Consider the following 18,011-nt stretch of genomic DNA (forward strand, 5'->3'; position numbering starts at 1 on the left):
CTTCATCATAGTCTTGAAATAAAGCTCGAATCTCAAACAGTCGTGATGGTGATTGATGCTCTATGTAGACTCATAATACGCTTTACGAACAGCTTGGCCGACTTGTCTCAGTAAGAACCACTCTCGTACCAGGAAAAAGTGCGCTACATTTCCACTTCCCGCTTCCACTTGTCGGCAGCTTAAGTACCTTTATTCGGATCGTGCAACTTCCTTTATCATGCCAAACCATAATGTCATCTAGTGAGTATTCCATACATCTTTGTACCTTTGGGGTGTATCGCATACATTGAATCGCATGCTTCCTTTAGGATCTCCTTTTTGAACTCAACGATACCCTACTTAGGATTCTCAATTGGCGATACTTAACCCTTAAGTCGCTCTTGGAAAAACCGTAACATAAAACAATAATAAAATATATTTTTCAAATATACCTAACTTGCATAGGCATAAAAACATGAATAAGTGCATAAAATCATATCTTAAAATCCATAGCATAAAATGAAATATGCACGCTTGTAATGGAGGTACGTACGATACCTTCTACATACTACGTGATCCATGATTCCAACTGTCGCCGACACTCTGCTACCAATACAAACCAGGGTGGTTGCCTATATTGGCCGTCCAATCCCCTGGACTCGTAGGCAACATGATCATGGGGCTAGCTCTACATGGACCACATTGGTTCGCCGCCTCCATTTGGTGCAGTATAATATCAAACAATATAACATACAAATACATGTACGAACATAAACAAAAAATACTTGAATAAAACACCCTTAAATTTCAAATATCACTTTGAAAGTATTTAATTTTTAATAATTGATCGGAAAAAATATCTTGACACCTTGAGGTTGATCGACACACATCCATACTCGACAACAAGTGTCGATTATGGCTGCTGACCTTGCTAAATCGTTGATAGCCGATACACACCCTTAGGCAATCATCCTTCTTCTCCATAAACGAAATAGATCGATGTCTAAAGCCAAATCAATAGTAAAACCTTTATTCACCAACTCTTGCAGCTAAGACTTTCAGTCCTTTAACTTTACTGGTGTCACACGGCATGGTGGTACTGAAATAGATCGATGTCTAAAGCCAAATCAATAATGATTCGATATCCTTTTTACGGTCGTATTCCAGATAACTTGCTGGGAAAATACTTCCAAATTGCTTCCCACTATTAGCGGTTCCAACGCTCACCATCTTCTTTGTCATCAACCACTTAGGCTATAGACCCTTCACAACCATCCTCCGATAGCTCCTTACAATGACTGCAAAAATTAACCTTCGTAAAGACTTCCTAACTCCTCCACGAAGCACCACTTCAGGTAAGCTGAAACACTTTAACTTTACTCCCTTATGCTAGCGGTCCATAAACATAAGTTGCATAACCACTCGAACCATATTTAGGACCACTTCAATTCCCAAAAAGATTCACAGAATTCGATCTACCTCCATTACTGGAGCTTCGAAAAGAAAAGGCAATCCTCGACCATCGACTAGGCCATAGGAATTCCCCGTTAGGATAGGTGATTCTCATTGACACCCTCTAAGATTAGAGTTATTTCAACTCGGACCACGAATTTACTTCAAGATAAAGGGAAAGAACGCTTTAAGATGAGTAAAACGAGAGATTAGACACAGATGGGATGCACAACAATGCACAGTCCCTTAGGAATACTAGAACCTAGAGCTCTGATACCAACTGTCAGGACCCGTCCAAAATTCCTCACCGGAACCCTAGACAAGCCCTGATCCCAGGGAAACCCTACCGGACCCTCCTATGGAAAATCCGGCAGAACCTCCCCTAAGGGATGGACTTACCACAAATTCCTGCACTGAAAACACACTTCTATGACGTCCCCTTATTCCTCCCACAATACTACAAGTTGATTCCACAAATTTCAGCACTCCAAAAATAAATACAGTAATCCAGTGCATAATAAATACATAAGTGTCCCATACAGTATACAGAGCTTCGTGAAGTACTACTAAGTATAGAATACAACAAGAGTGAAAGAAGTATTACAACTGCAGTAAAAGAAGAACAGGGTACTTCACGAACTAAGACAGCGATGAAGATCAAGTCCGCTCCAGATGAACACCGACAACCAGGTACCTAGAGGAACGGAATTTGAAAATATGAGATGCTAATCATCTCAGTGAGTGACCCTATCTACTATACAATATAATACCACGGTAATAAGTAGATAAATAATAATTAATTGGAAATAATAATTTCTCTCAAAACCCTTACAATTCTCTCGGTTGGAAAAGTTCCCTTTTTAAAACCTTTTTACAAAACCCTTTGTTCGTATTCCCCAAAAACCAAGACATCAAATAAATACCAGAAACAGTAATAATTATATTTTAATTCCAATACAATTTCAAAATATTTATTTTAAAATCACAGTTCGGAAAATCACTTGATGCACCCACTATATACCAGTGGCGCCAACAGTACCCAGCATCCCAAGGTACCGCCAGACAGGAGGTTATAGAAAGAAACCGGCATACGGTCGCATGGCGTCCCATCGCGCCGCTGCTAACTGGTGTCCCGGCCATGGAAGGGCCGCCTACCCTCATCCGATGGCAACCACAGGACAACCCCATAAAATCACCTGCGCGCTACTCACACCCACCCGCGCTAATCACATCCGTGTGCACACTAACCATATCACATATAAACAGAACACCAGTACGTGCACGGTGCATCTGAAAATCGTAAAATCCACATATTTAATTTGTATATCAAAATCTCACATTTTGCATAAACATAGCGGGTTTATTCCATCCACTTGAACCCAGAAATTTCTCCACAATTTCTTTATAATCAACATCATAAATTCCATGAAAATCCAACTCCACCAACTCCCAAATCCACCAATTTAAATATTCCAATTTTCCAATAGCATAAATAATTCTTGAAATATAATAATTAAATCACATAATATTCCATGGGCATACTTTATAAAAATTGAAATCACCAACATAAACAAATATTTTCCTTGAAATATTTGAAAATCAAATCATGCCCGATTTAATGTTAAAACCACAAGAATTTCGCAATCCTCAATACCGTAAAATAATTTTCACATTTGCATAAATTTATATAATGTATACTTTCTTTAATCAAATAAATCCATTAATAATTCCACAATAAATCAATTAAATATTTGGCACATAGAATTTAAATTCCAAATATTCAAATCACACATAATATTCACCAATTTAATTTCCGAAATTAATTTGAGGGTGGGTCACTCACCTTAAGCACGTATCTCAATCAAGATCCTCCATAGGATCGACTCCGCTACTTGCACGTGCACCTAAAACATCCACAATACACCAAACCACAAATATTAATAATTTAATCGGGTAACTCCCAAATGGGTACCCGGGGAGCGAACACCAAATGATATCTAAAATTTAGGAGTTATATACCGAATCGAAGCTCGAGTGATGAGGATCACAGATTCGGTCTTAATTTCCGGTGATCGGACCCGAGGTGGTCGGAATCTCGCCGGAAAGCTTTCGGGTTTCGACTTCGCAATTCTCCCGAACCATTGCGAATTGGCAGAAACGGATGCCGGATTCGGGTTCAGGAGGTCGAACACAGTCAGGAGGGATCGGCGGTGCAACTGGGTACTCGCCGGAACAGTAACTTTCGGTGAGCCGTCTCGGTCACAGGCAACCATTGCCGGTGGTGGTGCGTGCGGTGGCCGTTGGCTGAGGTTTTTTTGCAGATTTGTAGATCGAGGGGAGAGGAATCCAATGGGACCAGCGGTGAGGCAAACGGAGGCCGGACGGCGGAGAAATCGGAGTTTGAAGAATTTCGGCCCCTCGCCGGAAAAAGCTCCAATCCCTGCGCGTCGGAGGTCCGGTGCCTGTGAAATTTGGTGGGTAGGCCGAACTTGAGGAGGTGGTGAGGGGTGGCTGGCGCGTGTGGAGGGAAAAATCGCCGCCGATCTTCGCCGCCTCGATCCGGGCCCGTCCGGCGGCCAATGGCCGTGAAATTTTGGGGTTTTGCCGGAAATGGGGAGGGGCATCCGCATGGCTGGCGCATGTAATGTGAATCGGCCGGAAAATTTGAAAAACTCCGGCAGCCGATCGGTCTCTCTCTCTCTTTCTCTCTCCTCTTTCTCTTTCTCTCTCTTCCCCGAGATTTTTATCAAATAAAAGCCACAGTGTGACACTGTTCATTCCATGTGGACCAATCAGGTGATGACACGTGGCATTTCACTGTTCATCGACTCAAAAACATTAAAATATTACGGCATCCGGCAAACTTCACGCGTCCATAACTTTTTAACCGGATGTCCGTTTTAAGCGTGCTGCTAGTCTATGAACTCGTATCGAAGAGCACTTCACAACCATGCATGAGTCAAAGCTCATTTCCCCATAAATAAAAAGTCAACTCCGGCACCCCTTGGACAGTTTGGACCTCAACTTGCCTTGCTCATAACTTTCAAACCGTAGCTCTGTTTTCAACGTGCTACTAGTCTACGAACTCGTGCCAACGTGTACTTCGTAATGGTACCTCAGTCAACCTAGAATTCCAACTGAGTCAAAAAATCAACTTTTGACCCCTTGGTCAATGGTCAACAGTCAACCTCGGTCAACGTGCAAAAATTCCGACATGGTTCGGGACGGGGTGTTGCACAATTGACCAAACCCATGTACTAAAATTTTGTCACACGGATTACCTTCTAAATTTTTAATACAAACGTTGGCTTTTTTTTTTTTTTTCTTTTAAAGAAAAATTCCAATTCGTATTGGAATCATTGAATCAAAACTAGTAAGAAAAATATCAACGAATTGAAGTTTTTGCTCAGTGGAAGACTCCACATGACAAAATGAGAAAAAAGTTCCTATTCACCGTTCACACTTGTCAAAGTTTGGTCACTGTAAATGCTATAGAAAGATTGATGCAATGAGGTTTCTTAAAAGTTGGACGTTCAGTTCAATTATTTTATATAGTACAAGCTGATCATAGGCTTCTCAATCCCATGATTAAGGTAAAAAATATACAGCAGCATATCATTTCCTTCTTTTTTTTTTTGTTTTTTTTTGTTTTTTGTTTTTTGTTTTTTGTTTTTTGTTTTTTTTTTTTTGTCTTTTTTTTTTGTTTCTTTGTTTTTTTTTGGTAGTTTTGGGTAAATAGCTGCATATCATTTCCTTCAATATTGATTTGAACACAACGTTTATATAAAATAACAAATTAAATAAGGATGGGAAAGTGAAACAAAAGAATAGATATATTTTGTAATTATATACATTATCTATGTGTTGAGGAAACCTTTCTCCTTCAGGCCTTCAAACAGTGTTTTCATAGACTCACTTCCAAAGAAATGAAGCTGATACCCAAACCTTTTCTTCTCTTTTAGGATATTTGGACCAAGTAATTTGGTGAGGTTTCTCACTTTTCCATCTTGAAGTTAAGAACAGAAACCTTTTCCTTAGACCACCATCACATCACTAAACCTTCACAACTTTTACTCGTACAAAAATTGAGATTTTCAAATATAATAAAATACATGCCTCCCTCCCTTCTAGGCAAAAAAATAATAAATAATAATAAAAATAATAAAGAGAAGAAAAAACAAATACTTTGAAGCTTGAAATGTAGATGATACATAAGTAATAGTTCATAGATGGGAAGTACATTTTCAAATAAACGTAATATTATTTCGAAATGAAATAATAGTTCATAGATGAGAAGCACATTTTCAAATAAACGTAATACTATTTCGAAATGAAACTATAGAAAAACTATTGAGTGAAATGGGATCTTGACAAGTAAAATGAATTGACATAAACCAGTAACAAAGACATAAACCAGTAACAAAGAAAGCGGGGTATACATTTCAAGATAACTAAGTGAAGAAAGAAAACAGACTGTCATCTTCTTTGGTTACTCCCTCGATTCCTCTGCTGTCTGGTTCTGTATTTCAACCACAGATATAGTATTCTATCTAAAACTCTCTCAACAGCATCGAAGTAGGCTACGCTCCAAGACCTTTTCATCGTGATTACCAGATAGGGAACAAGAATTCCTGCTGCAAATCCCAATCCAATGCTCAAGCAAAACCATTTGTCAACAAAGCTGTCACCACTTGTATTAGCCTTTCGAGTAGTGAATCCCTTTTCTGGATCATCATCATCGTCATCATCACTTGGACATTTTACATCAAGTGGAATGCCACAAAGGCCAGTGTTTCCAGCAAAAGAAGGTGCATCAAAAGTTGACATGTGATCTGTATAAGGGATCCTACCAGAGAAGTTATTGTTTGACAGATTAAGGAACCCCAAAAATGAGAGTGATGCCAAAGTTTGAGGAATAGCACCTGAGAACTTATTACTAGAGAGATCAAGTGATGACAATTGCTCCAACTTTGAAATGCTTTCGGGAATGTGTCCGCTGATATGGTTTCTGGACAAGTTCAGAAACACCAAACCTGACAATTTTGTTATCTCTCTTGGAAGATCTCCACTCAAATTATTTCCTGAGAGATCTATGCCAACTAAAAGGGAGAGGATCTTGCTGAAACTCTGAGACTGGTCTTTCAGAGTTACAACAAAGTTTTCTTTATAATAGGTAGTCCCATACATCCCATAAAGCAGATAATGGTTTATGATTTGCTCCTGTTTCAGAGCTTCGAAATCTCCAAAACTAGCTGGAATGCTGCCATGGAACTGATTTCTTGCCAGGTCCAAAACTTGTATCGAACTTAAATTTGATAGCACTGGTGGAAGTTCTCCTGAAAATGCATTGGCTCTCAAGCTAAGAATTCTCAGTCTTTCGAAACCTTTCCCAATCCATGGTGGAATTCTACCAATTAATCTGTTGTTTCCAAGATCCAGTGTCTCCAAACTTGCTAAGTTCTGGAAAGATGACGGGATCACTCCGGAGAACTTATTGTCATTTAGGTGCAATGTTTGAAGCAAACTTAGGTAACCTATGATGGCAGGGATTTTTCCAGACAAATTGTTGTTACTAAGGTCTAGTGCTTTAATATAAAAACAGTTGGCAAAGCTTGATGGAATGCTTCCTGTTAAGTTGTTATTAGAAAGATCAATGACTTGAAGACCAGGATTGTTACCTATAGAAGCTGGGATTTCTCCATTTATCTGGTTTCCAGAAATAGAGAGGAAAACCAAGGAACCACTTATGTTATCTGGAATAATACCAGAAAATTTATTTTTGGAGACATCAAGAAAGTAAATTTTGCCGGCTGAAAGAGGAATGGACCCTTTGAAGAGGTTTGAGCTGAAATCAACCACTGCATTTGAAGCTAAGTTTAGTGGACTTGGTAGACGACCTTCTAACAGATTATAAGAAACATTCAACCATGAAAGGCTAGAGGAATGTTTCCAAAACCAGTTGGGTATGGAGCCAGAAATGTTAGCATCTGAGAAATCCAAAGTTCTGACTTGCTTTTGTGACTTAAGCCACGCAGGAAGTGAAGGACCCAAATGGCATGAATGCATATCAAGATACCAGAGTTGGAATGGGGGAACCCAACTGGAACTGATATTCACGGTAAAAGAGTTTGAAGATAGGGACAAAAGGTTTAGCTTACCTAGCTTTGAAAAATGTGTTTCAGTAACTATACCCATCAAATGATTAGAAGAAACATCGAGATAAGACAAATCAGGAAGTTGTCCCAAACTTTCTGGCAAAGTTCCGTTTAGCTCATTCCTTGCTAGACTAAGACCAACGAGAGTCTTGAGCTGACTAAGCCATTGTGGTAATTTACCAACCAAGTGATTTTGTGACAAGTCCAAGTTTAACAGACTAGCCAGTGGCCTTTTAGAAAGGCAATTTTTTATTCCTTCAAGGAATTCAGGTAAAGTTCCATTCAAGTTATTACCCGACATTAAGAAATGCATCAGGTTGCAGAGTTTGCCAATAGAGCTTGGAATCTCACCCTCAACATTATTGGAACCAAGATTCAAGTAAGTGAGAAATGTCATGTTTCCAATGGAAGCAGGAAGATTCCCATGTAGTTTATTCCCCCCTAAATCGAGAACTCTTATCTTCTCCCATCTTCCTCTAAGCAATTGGCAGCAACTTGCTGTAAGATTGTAGTTACTACTAAGAATTAAACTTTGCAAATTAGGAAGGTTGCTAAAACCGAGTGGGATTCTTCCAAAGAAGTTATTTAAGGTTATATCAAAAGCAACAAGGCTAGTAACATTGACAAGCCAATTAGGTATTTTTGAATTCAACTTGTTGTAACTGAGATCTAGGACAGCAAGAGAAGTTAAATTTACATAGATGAGAGGTGGAATGGTACCAGATAAACTACAATCACATAGATGCAACTCAGTTAAGAATGGGAGCTTGGTCAGGGACTTTATCCAGTTTGATCCTACCTCTGAAAGATCAACTTCATTCATCACAAGATGCTTTAGAGAGACAAGACCTTTTACCCATGCAAGATTATCAACAAGTAAACTCAAAGACTCGAGATCAAGATACTGCAAGCTAGACAAGTTTCCTAAATTTGGAGGAACTGAACCACTAAACCCAGCATTTGAGAGGTTTAGATATTGCAAATTTTTAAAAGATCCAAAAAATTCAGGAATTGGGTTGTCATCGAATGTGTTGAAACTCAAGTCCAAATGCCTTAAGGACTTCAGTTTTGTTAATGAAGGTCTAATTTCCCCACTGAAGCTCCCGAGTTCATACCTGCCAGAAGAATCAAAATCTTGCAGATGAGGATTATGAAGATCAACTGCAATAACAGCTCCAGTAGTGTTCTCACAGCTTATTCCCCGCCATTGACAGCAGTTGCTTGCCTTCCATGAAGAAAGCCAGTTTTCAGGATCATGAAGACCGTTCTTGAAGTCATTTAGAGCTTCTCGGTCTGACTTCAAGCAATTTATCGCCTCAGCATCAGTGTTGGGAAGAAATTCACCTATGATTGAAAGGCAGAAAATCAGTAACATTAGTGGGAGACCTGTAATTGTTTCCATCATAGGTAAAACCTTTATGCAAGAAACCATAAACAAAAATTCAAGAGTATAAGTTTTGTTCTAGTGAAGAGGAATAAGAAACTTTGCATTCAAAGCATGCAAAAGTGGTCGTATTTATTCTTGAAAAAGTTAGTGCTGATTAATAATATAAAATTGCTAAATGGACCGTCTTGGTTCAGCATTACACGGTGATAACAAATGGTATAGACTCATTACCGAATTTGGAGACAAGCAGGTTGAATTTTCAAGCCAATGAGGAAACCACTGAGAAAAAGCTCTCTCGGTGAGTGATCTCTCAAGCTTTTAATCAGAAAATAATAAACTATAGCAAAAATGACTACAATCAAATCTATATTACTTCTTTAACGCAGATACTAATGATCATCAGCTTCTTTTTTCCAAATTTGTTGCCATTTATTCGACAAAAAGCTTACTTTAATGGTGACATTTTGCATATAGTTGAAATTAGTTGCATCATTTATACATTTTGATTCTTCAAACAAGCTTTTTCTCTCTTTATATCTCTGTAAACAGAATAGATTTGGAAAGCCTCACTGAGTGATTTAGTGGAAGAAAACAGACACAGCTTATGATTAAAACAAAGGGCAAATAGAAGGAACCTTTAAAGCATTCTATAGTAGGATTTTTGCCTTTCAACACTGAAGTCTAAGATATAATATAAACTAAAGTAGGTTTCATTCAAATGTTTTCTCATTGCCAATGTGAAAAATTAAATCCAACACTCAAGCTGTCTCTCTGTTAGGAAACCACAAATAAAATGCCATGTGATAATGCTATTGTTGTGTACCTGATATTGATGTAAATTTTTTTATTCTTATGTAGTTCTTTGCCTGATTTTATGCAGAAAACAATAAACTCTAAAAAAATGGTTACAATGAGAGGTCCATGTTAATTGTTTAATAAGGTAATAATGAAGATCAGCTTCAATTTTCCAAAATTTGTTGCAATTTATTCCAGAAAGCCGGCTTACTTTAATAAGGAGATTCCACAGAGTGTTTTAGTGGGAGAAAAAAACTGTACAGCATTTGATTAAAAGAGTAAATAGATGTATCCTTTAAAGCCTGCTATATTTTATAGTATGATATTTGAAAAGTGTTGTTTAATAATGACATTTGGAACAATAGTTTGATTATGTTGCATCCTTAGATTTTGATTGTTCAAACCTGGTTTCTCTCTTTTTTTTCTCTGCAAATTTTAAAATTTGCTTTCTTTTGATTTTCTGCAAACTTTGTGTGTTCTTTACTCTCTCTCTCTCTCTCTCTCTCTCTCTCTCTTAATTTTAAACTTTTTTTCCAACCTCTTTCGCTTGGTTTAAACATCAATCATATTAACTGTAGTTTTCTTTGTAGTACAAATCAAAAAATAAAAATAAATAAAAAAATGGATAAAGAAATCAAATACCAAATCTTCTATCATGGAAATACCATTTCTATTACTTTTGGTAACAAGATCCATATCAAATAGAAGAGCTTAGGAAAGCCACAGTTAAAGCCATGATAATGTAACGCTAATCATTCATTTTTCCCATCGGATTTTTCAGTCTCAAAATAAAATATAGTTAAAAACTGTTCAAATGTATGGAAATTACTTATAGGTATAAAGGAAAGCAATGCATGCCTTTTCACATTATCTATTCATATAACAGATTTCTTCATGATATTATTTCTACAAGTAGGAAAAAAAGCTTTTCTTTTTTCTTTTAAGGCTATATACTTCACTTGTAAATAGCGATCTCTGCAAGTTGTCCGTTAAATTGATATTCTACGTTTCAATCAATCAGTCATGATCTTTTCTCTACAGCTTCAATATAAAATGGAGACATGTTTCCCTTCGACATTGCAATCATGCATGATGAAATTCATGGGAATCTAGTATTGCAAACTTGATGAAAGTTGATCATTCTCTAATATTTTTTTAAAAGTGCATTTATTATTGTACATATATAGTCAAATAGAGAGTGACCCTCAAGGCAACTAAGTCTCTATAGCAAGTTAGAGATAAAGCGCAATTTTCTCTACCTGATATTGATATACGAATTTCTTTCTTCTTAGCTTTTCTTTATGGCGGACAATATTAAACTTTAACAACCATCAGCTTGATTTTTTTTTTTTTCTTCCAAAATTTTAGAAATTTATTCCACAAAAAGCTTTCTTTAATGTTGACATTTGAAATAATAGTTTGAATTTGTTGCATCCTTACCATTTGATTCTTCAAACCTGCTTTCTCTCTTTTCTTGGTCTGCAAATTTTTAAATGTTCTCTCTTTTGATTTTCTGCGAACTTTTGGTTCTACGTATTCTCTCTCTCTCTCTCCCCCCCCCTCCTCTCTCTTTTCTTTTCCTTTGTTCTTTTTTCCAAGTTTAATTTTCTGCAAACTTGGTTCATACTGTAGTTTTATTTATAGTACAAATTAAAAAATAAAGAAAAATAATTCATAAAAAATTAAAAACCAAATTTTCTACCATAGAAATGCCACTTCTGTTACACTAGTGGACAAGATCCATATGAAATAGTAGAGATTAGGAATACCCCGACATAGTTTTGTGGTCCATCCTATAAAGAAATTTCACGAATCCCATAGATAAAAAATACACTTACTTAAGCACCTTTATTTATTTAAATCTCAAATTCTTTTGCATTTAATTGAGGGGTCTTTCCAATCAAATTTTACTTGTATATTTCTCATTCACATTCTTTTCCATTGTTCTCTAATTGTGTTTTCTTAATACCACAAAGCAAAACAAAATAAGAGTTTCCCACTGCAAAATAGAAATTTGACAAAGTGGATATGCTTTCTAATGATTTTAACGAGTTTCATCCACCTGCAAGTATTAAGCGGATTTGAGCAGAGCTCTCTTCTTTACTATCAAATTCTGAAACATATTATAAAATCAAAAACTGGATATGCGGATTGATTCTCATCACTGTAATGTGCTTTAAAGTAATAACTTTTGCTAAAGTTTCATCTTAAAGTCATTAAGAGCTTCTCTGTCTGACTTGAAGTAATTTATCACCTCAGCATCAGTGTTGGCAAGAAATTCTCCTATAATTATGAAGCAGAGAATTAGTAACATTAATGGAAGCCCTATAATTGTTTCCATCAGAGGTACAAGCTTTATGCCAGCAGAAACCATAAAATTGAAATGTAAACCGCGTTTTGGTGAAGAGGAATATAAGAAGCTTTTGTAAGAACAGACTTTCAACTAACAAAAACATGAAAATATAGAAAAGTTGAATTCAATGATAAACCAAAAAATGATCCACTTTTGAAGAAGCCACAGAGAAAGTAATGATCATGTAAAGCTAGTTAGTCCTTCCCATCGCTGGAATATAGATACTCTTGTTAGTGCTTCCTTTTTCGTTGTTTTTCCTTTTCAGATTTTCCATAGTCTTAAAGCAAAATATAGTTAAAAATTGTTCAAATATATGGAAAAAGAAATATATATATATATATATATTTAGGTATAAGGTAAAGTTGTGCATGCCTTTCCACATTATATGTTCGCAAAATAGATTTCTTCATTATACAATTCTACAGCGAGGTAATGAAGCTAAAAATTCTTCACAGGTAATTAAATGGTAATCTCTGCAAGTCCTTTGTTATTTCTCTTCTATATTTCAACCATGCATGATAAAAAGTCTATGGAAATCTAGTAAAATTATATAAAAAGTATTCATTGTTTAGTATTTGATGAAAAGCGTATATATTATATTAAACATATAATCAAATAGAGATTGAATCTCAAGGCAGGTATGTCTCTTTACCAAGTAGGTGATAAAGGATTTCCTCTGCCTGATTTTGATATACAAATTTGTTTCTTCTTATCTCTATTTGTCGCAGGCAAGAATAAACTATAACAAAAATAGCTACAAAGCAAGTCATGTTACTTGTTTAATAGAAAATGGTGATCATCAGCTTCATTTTCTCTCCAAATTTGTTGAAATTTATTCCACAAAAGGCTTACTTTAATGGTGACATTTGTAATAATAATTGGAATTTGTTGCATCCTTAACTTTTGACTCTACAATGCAAACCAGCTTTCTCTCTTTTCCTTCTTTACAAATTAATTTTAAAATTTGCTCTCTTTTGATTTTCAGCAAATTTTTGTGTGTTCTGTATGTTCTCTCCCATCAACATAAAGAAAAACAATGGATAAAGAAATCAAACACCAAGTCTTCTACCATAGAAATTTGATTTCTGTTAGTTTTGGTAGCAAGATCTATATCAGATAGAAGAGATTAGGAAAGTTCCACAGAGTGATTTTTGGGGGAGAAAACAGGCCCCGCATTTGATTTAAAAAGTATTCTATAGTTTATGGCATGAAATTTGAAGCGTGTCCTAAGGATTTTGACCATAAAATAATCATCTAGCTTTTTACCTTTCACAGTAGCTTAACATATAAAAATGTTCCCGTTTCACCACCTTTCAATTAGAGACCACTACCATCCAACATCTCTGCAATTTTTTTAAAATGAGTGACTACCAGCTATATATATATATATATGTGTATATATATATATATATATATCCATGCTATTAATTACTACTTAATTTCAACTTTTACCTCGTCAAATTTTTGGTAGAATAAGATAATAAAAGTTGTTTGTCTTCTTGAATATTAGCTGTAAAATACTATCTCTTTAATTAATGTGGAAATAACAACAAAGCTAAACAGATTATTTAAATCATTGAGTATTTGATAAATTAGATACCAACCCCACTAAGAAGGCATTATTAAGGAAGAAAACTACATTGTCTATAAAACTGCCTTCTCATAAACAATGCAAAGCATGTTGATCATAAGTAATGAAAGCATAAATTGAGTGGAAAATTATAAAATGAACTGAAGATGGATGAAGACAACAATATTTTTGTTTAAACGAATCATTTTACAATTTGATCACAGGCAATGAAAGCATTTTGCATGTACAGTAGTCACTCTGCAGACTGTAGGCCATAATATAAGTGTCTGTTTGTATTTTAAGGAGCAAAGACTACATTTAATAAGCCATATATTGACAAATATTTAGTAAAAAGGGAAAAGTCCTTGGGCCACCTTCTCTACAAAGTTCCTCCATTCAAATTTTGCCAAGTGTTATAAAATTTAGTTGACTAGAATTTTAACCAGCCAAATGAGCCAAATCAAAACAGAAACAAAATTGTATTGGAAAAAAATTATTAAATTTGAAAAAATTATTTTTAGGTGTTAAATATTGAAAAAATTAAACATAGAAATTTTACTCGGCAAATAGGAAAAAAACATTTCCAAACATTTAACTAGGGGAAAATTTTTGATGAAGAGAAATTTCAAGTGGAAAAATTGGGGGGGAGGGAATTTAAGTCCTAGTCAGCTAATTTTTGCCACTTATTTAAATTCAAATAGAAGAAATTTATAGAGAAATGTGGTCCAGGGACCACCTGATTTTTCTGCGGTAAAAAGAATGTTTTATAGAATATAATATGAAAGTCAAACGGATCAAATGGATAATATGTTTGTTGTTAATCCATATCCATTGAAAAAGCTTAACGTGTTAACATATTAGATAACGAATAACCTATTAAATTAAATGATAAATTTAAATATGAATATATCCGACGTCCATTTTTTTAACAGATTATATTTAAATGAGTAAAATTTAATACGATTATATGACACGACACAATTTCCTTTCCACATGATCCTTTGCTAAGCCGTCATTGTCACCTGGACAATTTTACATTTGGTGAGTAGCACAAATACCTACTTCTTTCACAATATCTTCTTAGAAAGTCAATAAGGAAGCCATTCAGAAAATTCCATGTGATAATGCAACTGTGTCTGTTACCTGATATTGATGATAAATATTTTATCCTCAGCTTGAACTTCTCTGCCAGCTTTTATGCAGAAAAGAATAAAGTATAACAAAAATTGTTACTAGCAAGTCCATACTACTTGTTTAGCATAGAAAATATTAAACATCAGCTTCATTTTTCCAAATATTCTTCCAATTTATTCCACAAAATGGCTTAAGTTAATAATGATATTTCACAGAGTGATTAATATCTTGTGCAAGCCAGAGAGATTTCTTAAACGTGGAGGAATTGCACCAATAAGCTTAGTATTTGAGAAGTTTAAATACTAACTTAGTATTTTTGTATTTTTGTTTTATTAGTATTAAAAATGTAATTTTTTTACATAACAAATAATTTTCAACATTCATTTTGAAAATTTTGTCCAAAAAAATTAAAATGGTTATCAGCAATATTTATTTGAAAAAAAAATGGTATAAAAGCAGAGAAGAATATATTGTAAAAAAAATAAAATAAAATTGATAGAAAAAATATTTTTGATATTAATTTTTGTTGAGCATAATATGGAGATTATAAAGTTAAGGACTCTTCTCTTCCTCCTTATTTTCCATTTATTAGAAATGTAGAATTTTTCACCAAAAAAATGAATAAATAAATAAAATCCCAAAAGTAAAATTTTAATAAGCTGGGCTGAAATTTGGCATATATAGACCGAAAGTTCAAGCCCAATTTTCAGCTGACCCAGAATGTAACCCAATGCCACTTGGGTAAGGAGAGCGAGAGAGAAAAATGATGATAATAATAATAATAATAATAATATTATTATTATTATTATTATAATTATTATTAATAATTTGAATTTTGAAAATCCAACGGTAAGAAAAATTCAAATTTAGAAACAGTAATATTTTCTTTAATTCGTTTCTAGCCGTTATTATATTTCTACATTACGAACTTCTCAGGCTGAGAATCCTTGTCGTACTTGCTAATGGTTGCAGGCTTTCCTCCCGGTTTGTTTTCTCTTGCTACTAGTCCAAATCCCCCGGATGGTGTCTGCTACATGGAGTTTCCTCTGTCTTTTTTTTCTCTTTTAATATTTTTAAGAGTAAGGTTGTTTTTTATATGATGTACACCATGATTAAATCCACCTAGTCTTCCTAATTCTCATTTTCTGAATTCAAATTTGGATGGGGAAACTAATGTGAAGATCCAAAAGGCATCTGAATGGACTATGGATGTTTAAGTCCAGAGGAAGCGTCTAAATGTTTGTTGGCAAGGAGAGAACGTTACATTGAAGCATGCGTAATGCATACTTAGTTTGCAAAGGTATAGCGAATTTTGCTTGTCGTTTTGTGCCTTATTCTCAATTTATCTATGGATCTTTGACCTCTCAAAAAATAAGATTCTCGTATTTATTAGTCATGTTCAAAAACTTTAAGTGGTGATCTATGCGACATTTGCTTAAAGTCCTGCTGCCACGACATTACAGTTTATCCTCAATAGTTTATCAGTTTCATATTTTTGCTCATTATGCTTTTTTCTTTTGTTTTTTTCCTTATAACTTGTATATTTGCATGATAGACTTGCTTACATGCACATGTACATGTTTTTTTTTTTTTTTTTTTTTTTCTCTTTTGGGTAAACAGGTACTTGCATGATAGTCTTGCTGATAATTTTCATTTTTTTTTTTTATTTCTGTCGTAATTACAGCTGGTCTTTGGCTTCCCTCTCTACACAATAGAAGACATTTCATGGATGTGTAAATAAGAAAATGTCAGGGGTGTATATTTGTTGTAAAGCAAGGTTGAGTCCCGCTGTGATAACTCTTTGTTAATAAAAAAAATATGAAATTTTTGGCGTTTGGGTGAAGAGAATCATGCTGGAATTGCCCGAGGTTCTCTTCCCTCTTATGCGGGTTGGTGTGCTGTGTTTGTCTCTCTTCTTGTCTCTCATTTGTTTCCTTTCCCTTTCAATTTTTCTCACTTGAATTTCTCTCTGTTTCTATTTCTGCATTTCTTTTTCTGCTTCTCCCTCTCTTCTTTCTCAATGCTTTCTCTCTTGACTTGTTTCCTCTATTTTGTTTTTTCTTTACTTTCTTTTTTTGTTTTCTCTTTACTTTTTCTCACTGCTTTTCTCCATTTTTTTTCTCTATTTTCTTTCTCAACACCTACTACATTCTTCCTTGTTTTCTTCTCTATTTCTTTAAACTTTCTCTTATTGCCTTTTTTTTCTATTTTCTGTTACTAATTTCTTTGTGCTCTTTATCTCTAGTTTACTTTCAACCTGAAGTTATAGCCATAGGGTAAATTATTTATTCCACATGCTATCAATACTTCGTTTTGATATGTCCTTAAAAAAAATAAATAAATAAATGTGAAAATAAGAAAAAAGAAAAAAAGGAGCTATACTTCTATTATAACTATAGTAATGTTATAATATATACGAAAAAAATAATAAATGAAACTCATTGAAGGAACCAACCATTAAACAAATAAGAAATTAGTAAAGGATTAGATGTGCAAAAAGAACATTTAAGTAAATTAGTAATGATAAAAAAAAAAAAAGAGTAAATTAGTAAAACAACCTAAAATAGGCATAAAAACAAAATAAAACAAAAAACTTAATAAGAAATTAGAAACACAGTTTAAGAAACGTAAACAAATTAGTAAAACTTAGATAAAATAAGAAATTAACAAAATTTTGATATCGTTTTTAATTTTTATATTGTTAAATTTTAATATATATTGTTATTCTCTCGGTCAAAAAAATAATAATAAATAAAATTCATAAAGACTATAGTATAAAATATTCGTCATCTAAGTATAGTTTACAATTCTTTCAAAAAAAAAAAAAGTATAGTTTACATTTTAATTGTAATTAAAAAACATAAAAAGAAAAAAAAAATTCAGGTAAATTCTTTCATTACTTGTAATAATTATAAGAAAATAGTAGTAAAAAAACCTAAAACTATTAGATAATTTAATATTTAATTTTTTTTAAAAGTTTTTCTAGTACTAATTAAAAAAGAAAAAGAAAAAAACTATTAGATATATTCACGTATAAACTTAATAGTAAACAGTAACAAAGAATAATTACCTTAAAAATACTTATTGGATAAAAGACTTGCACATAATAATTATCAACATAGATAATTAATAATAATGTATTAGAAAAGAAAATTTACTTTAAAAAATTTATCGTGGAGAATACGC

The 18,011-nt window shown here is 34.0% G+C and overlaps 1 protein-coding gene across 1 annotated transcript; it reads right to left on the reverse strand.

Annotated features, from left to right (window-relative positions):
* Positions 1 to 5,907: 5,907 nt before the first annotated feature.
* On the reverse strand, positions 5,908 to 8,988 carry LOC132800690 (receptor-like protein EIX2). Its single transcript, XM_060814910.1, has one exon. It carries the CDS (start codon positions 8,986 to 8,988, stop codon positions 5,908 to 5,910), a length of 3,081 nt encoding a protein of 1,026 aa, XP_060670893.1.
* Positions 8,989 to 18,011: the final 9,023 nt, after the last annotated feature.

The sequence above is a fragment of the Ziziphus jujuba genome, chromosome 2 (assembly GCF_031755915.1).
Source record: "Ziziphus jujuba cultivar Dongzao chromosome 2, ASM3175591v1".
NCBI classification, from domain to species: domain Eukaryota; kingdom Viridiplantae; phylum Streptophyta; class Magnoliopsida; order Rosales; family Rhamnaceae; genus Ziziphus; species Ziziphus jujuba.

What these genes read in the sequence shown, in the direction of transcription:
- LOC132800690 (XM_060814910.1), bottom strand. Translation starts at nt 8,988, where the DNA reads ATGGAAACAATTACAGGTCTCCCACTAATGTTACTGATTTTCTGCCTT.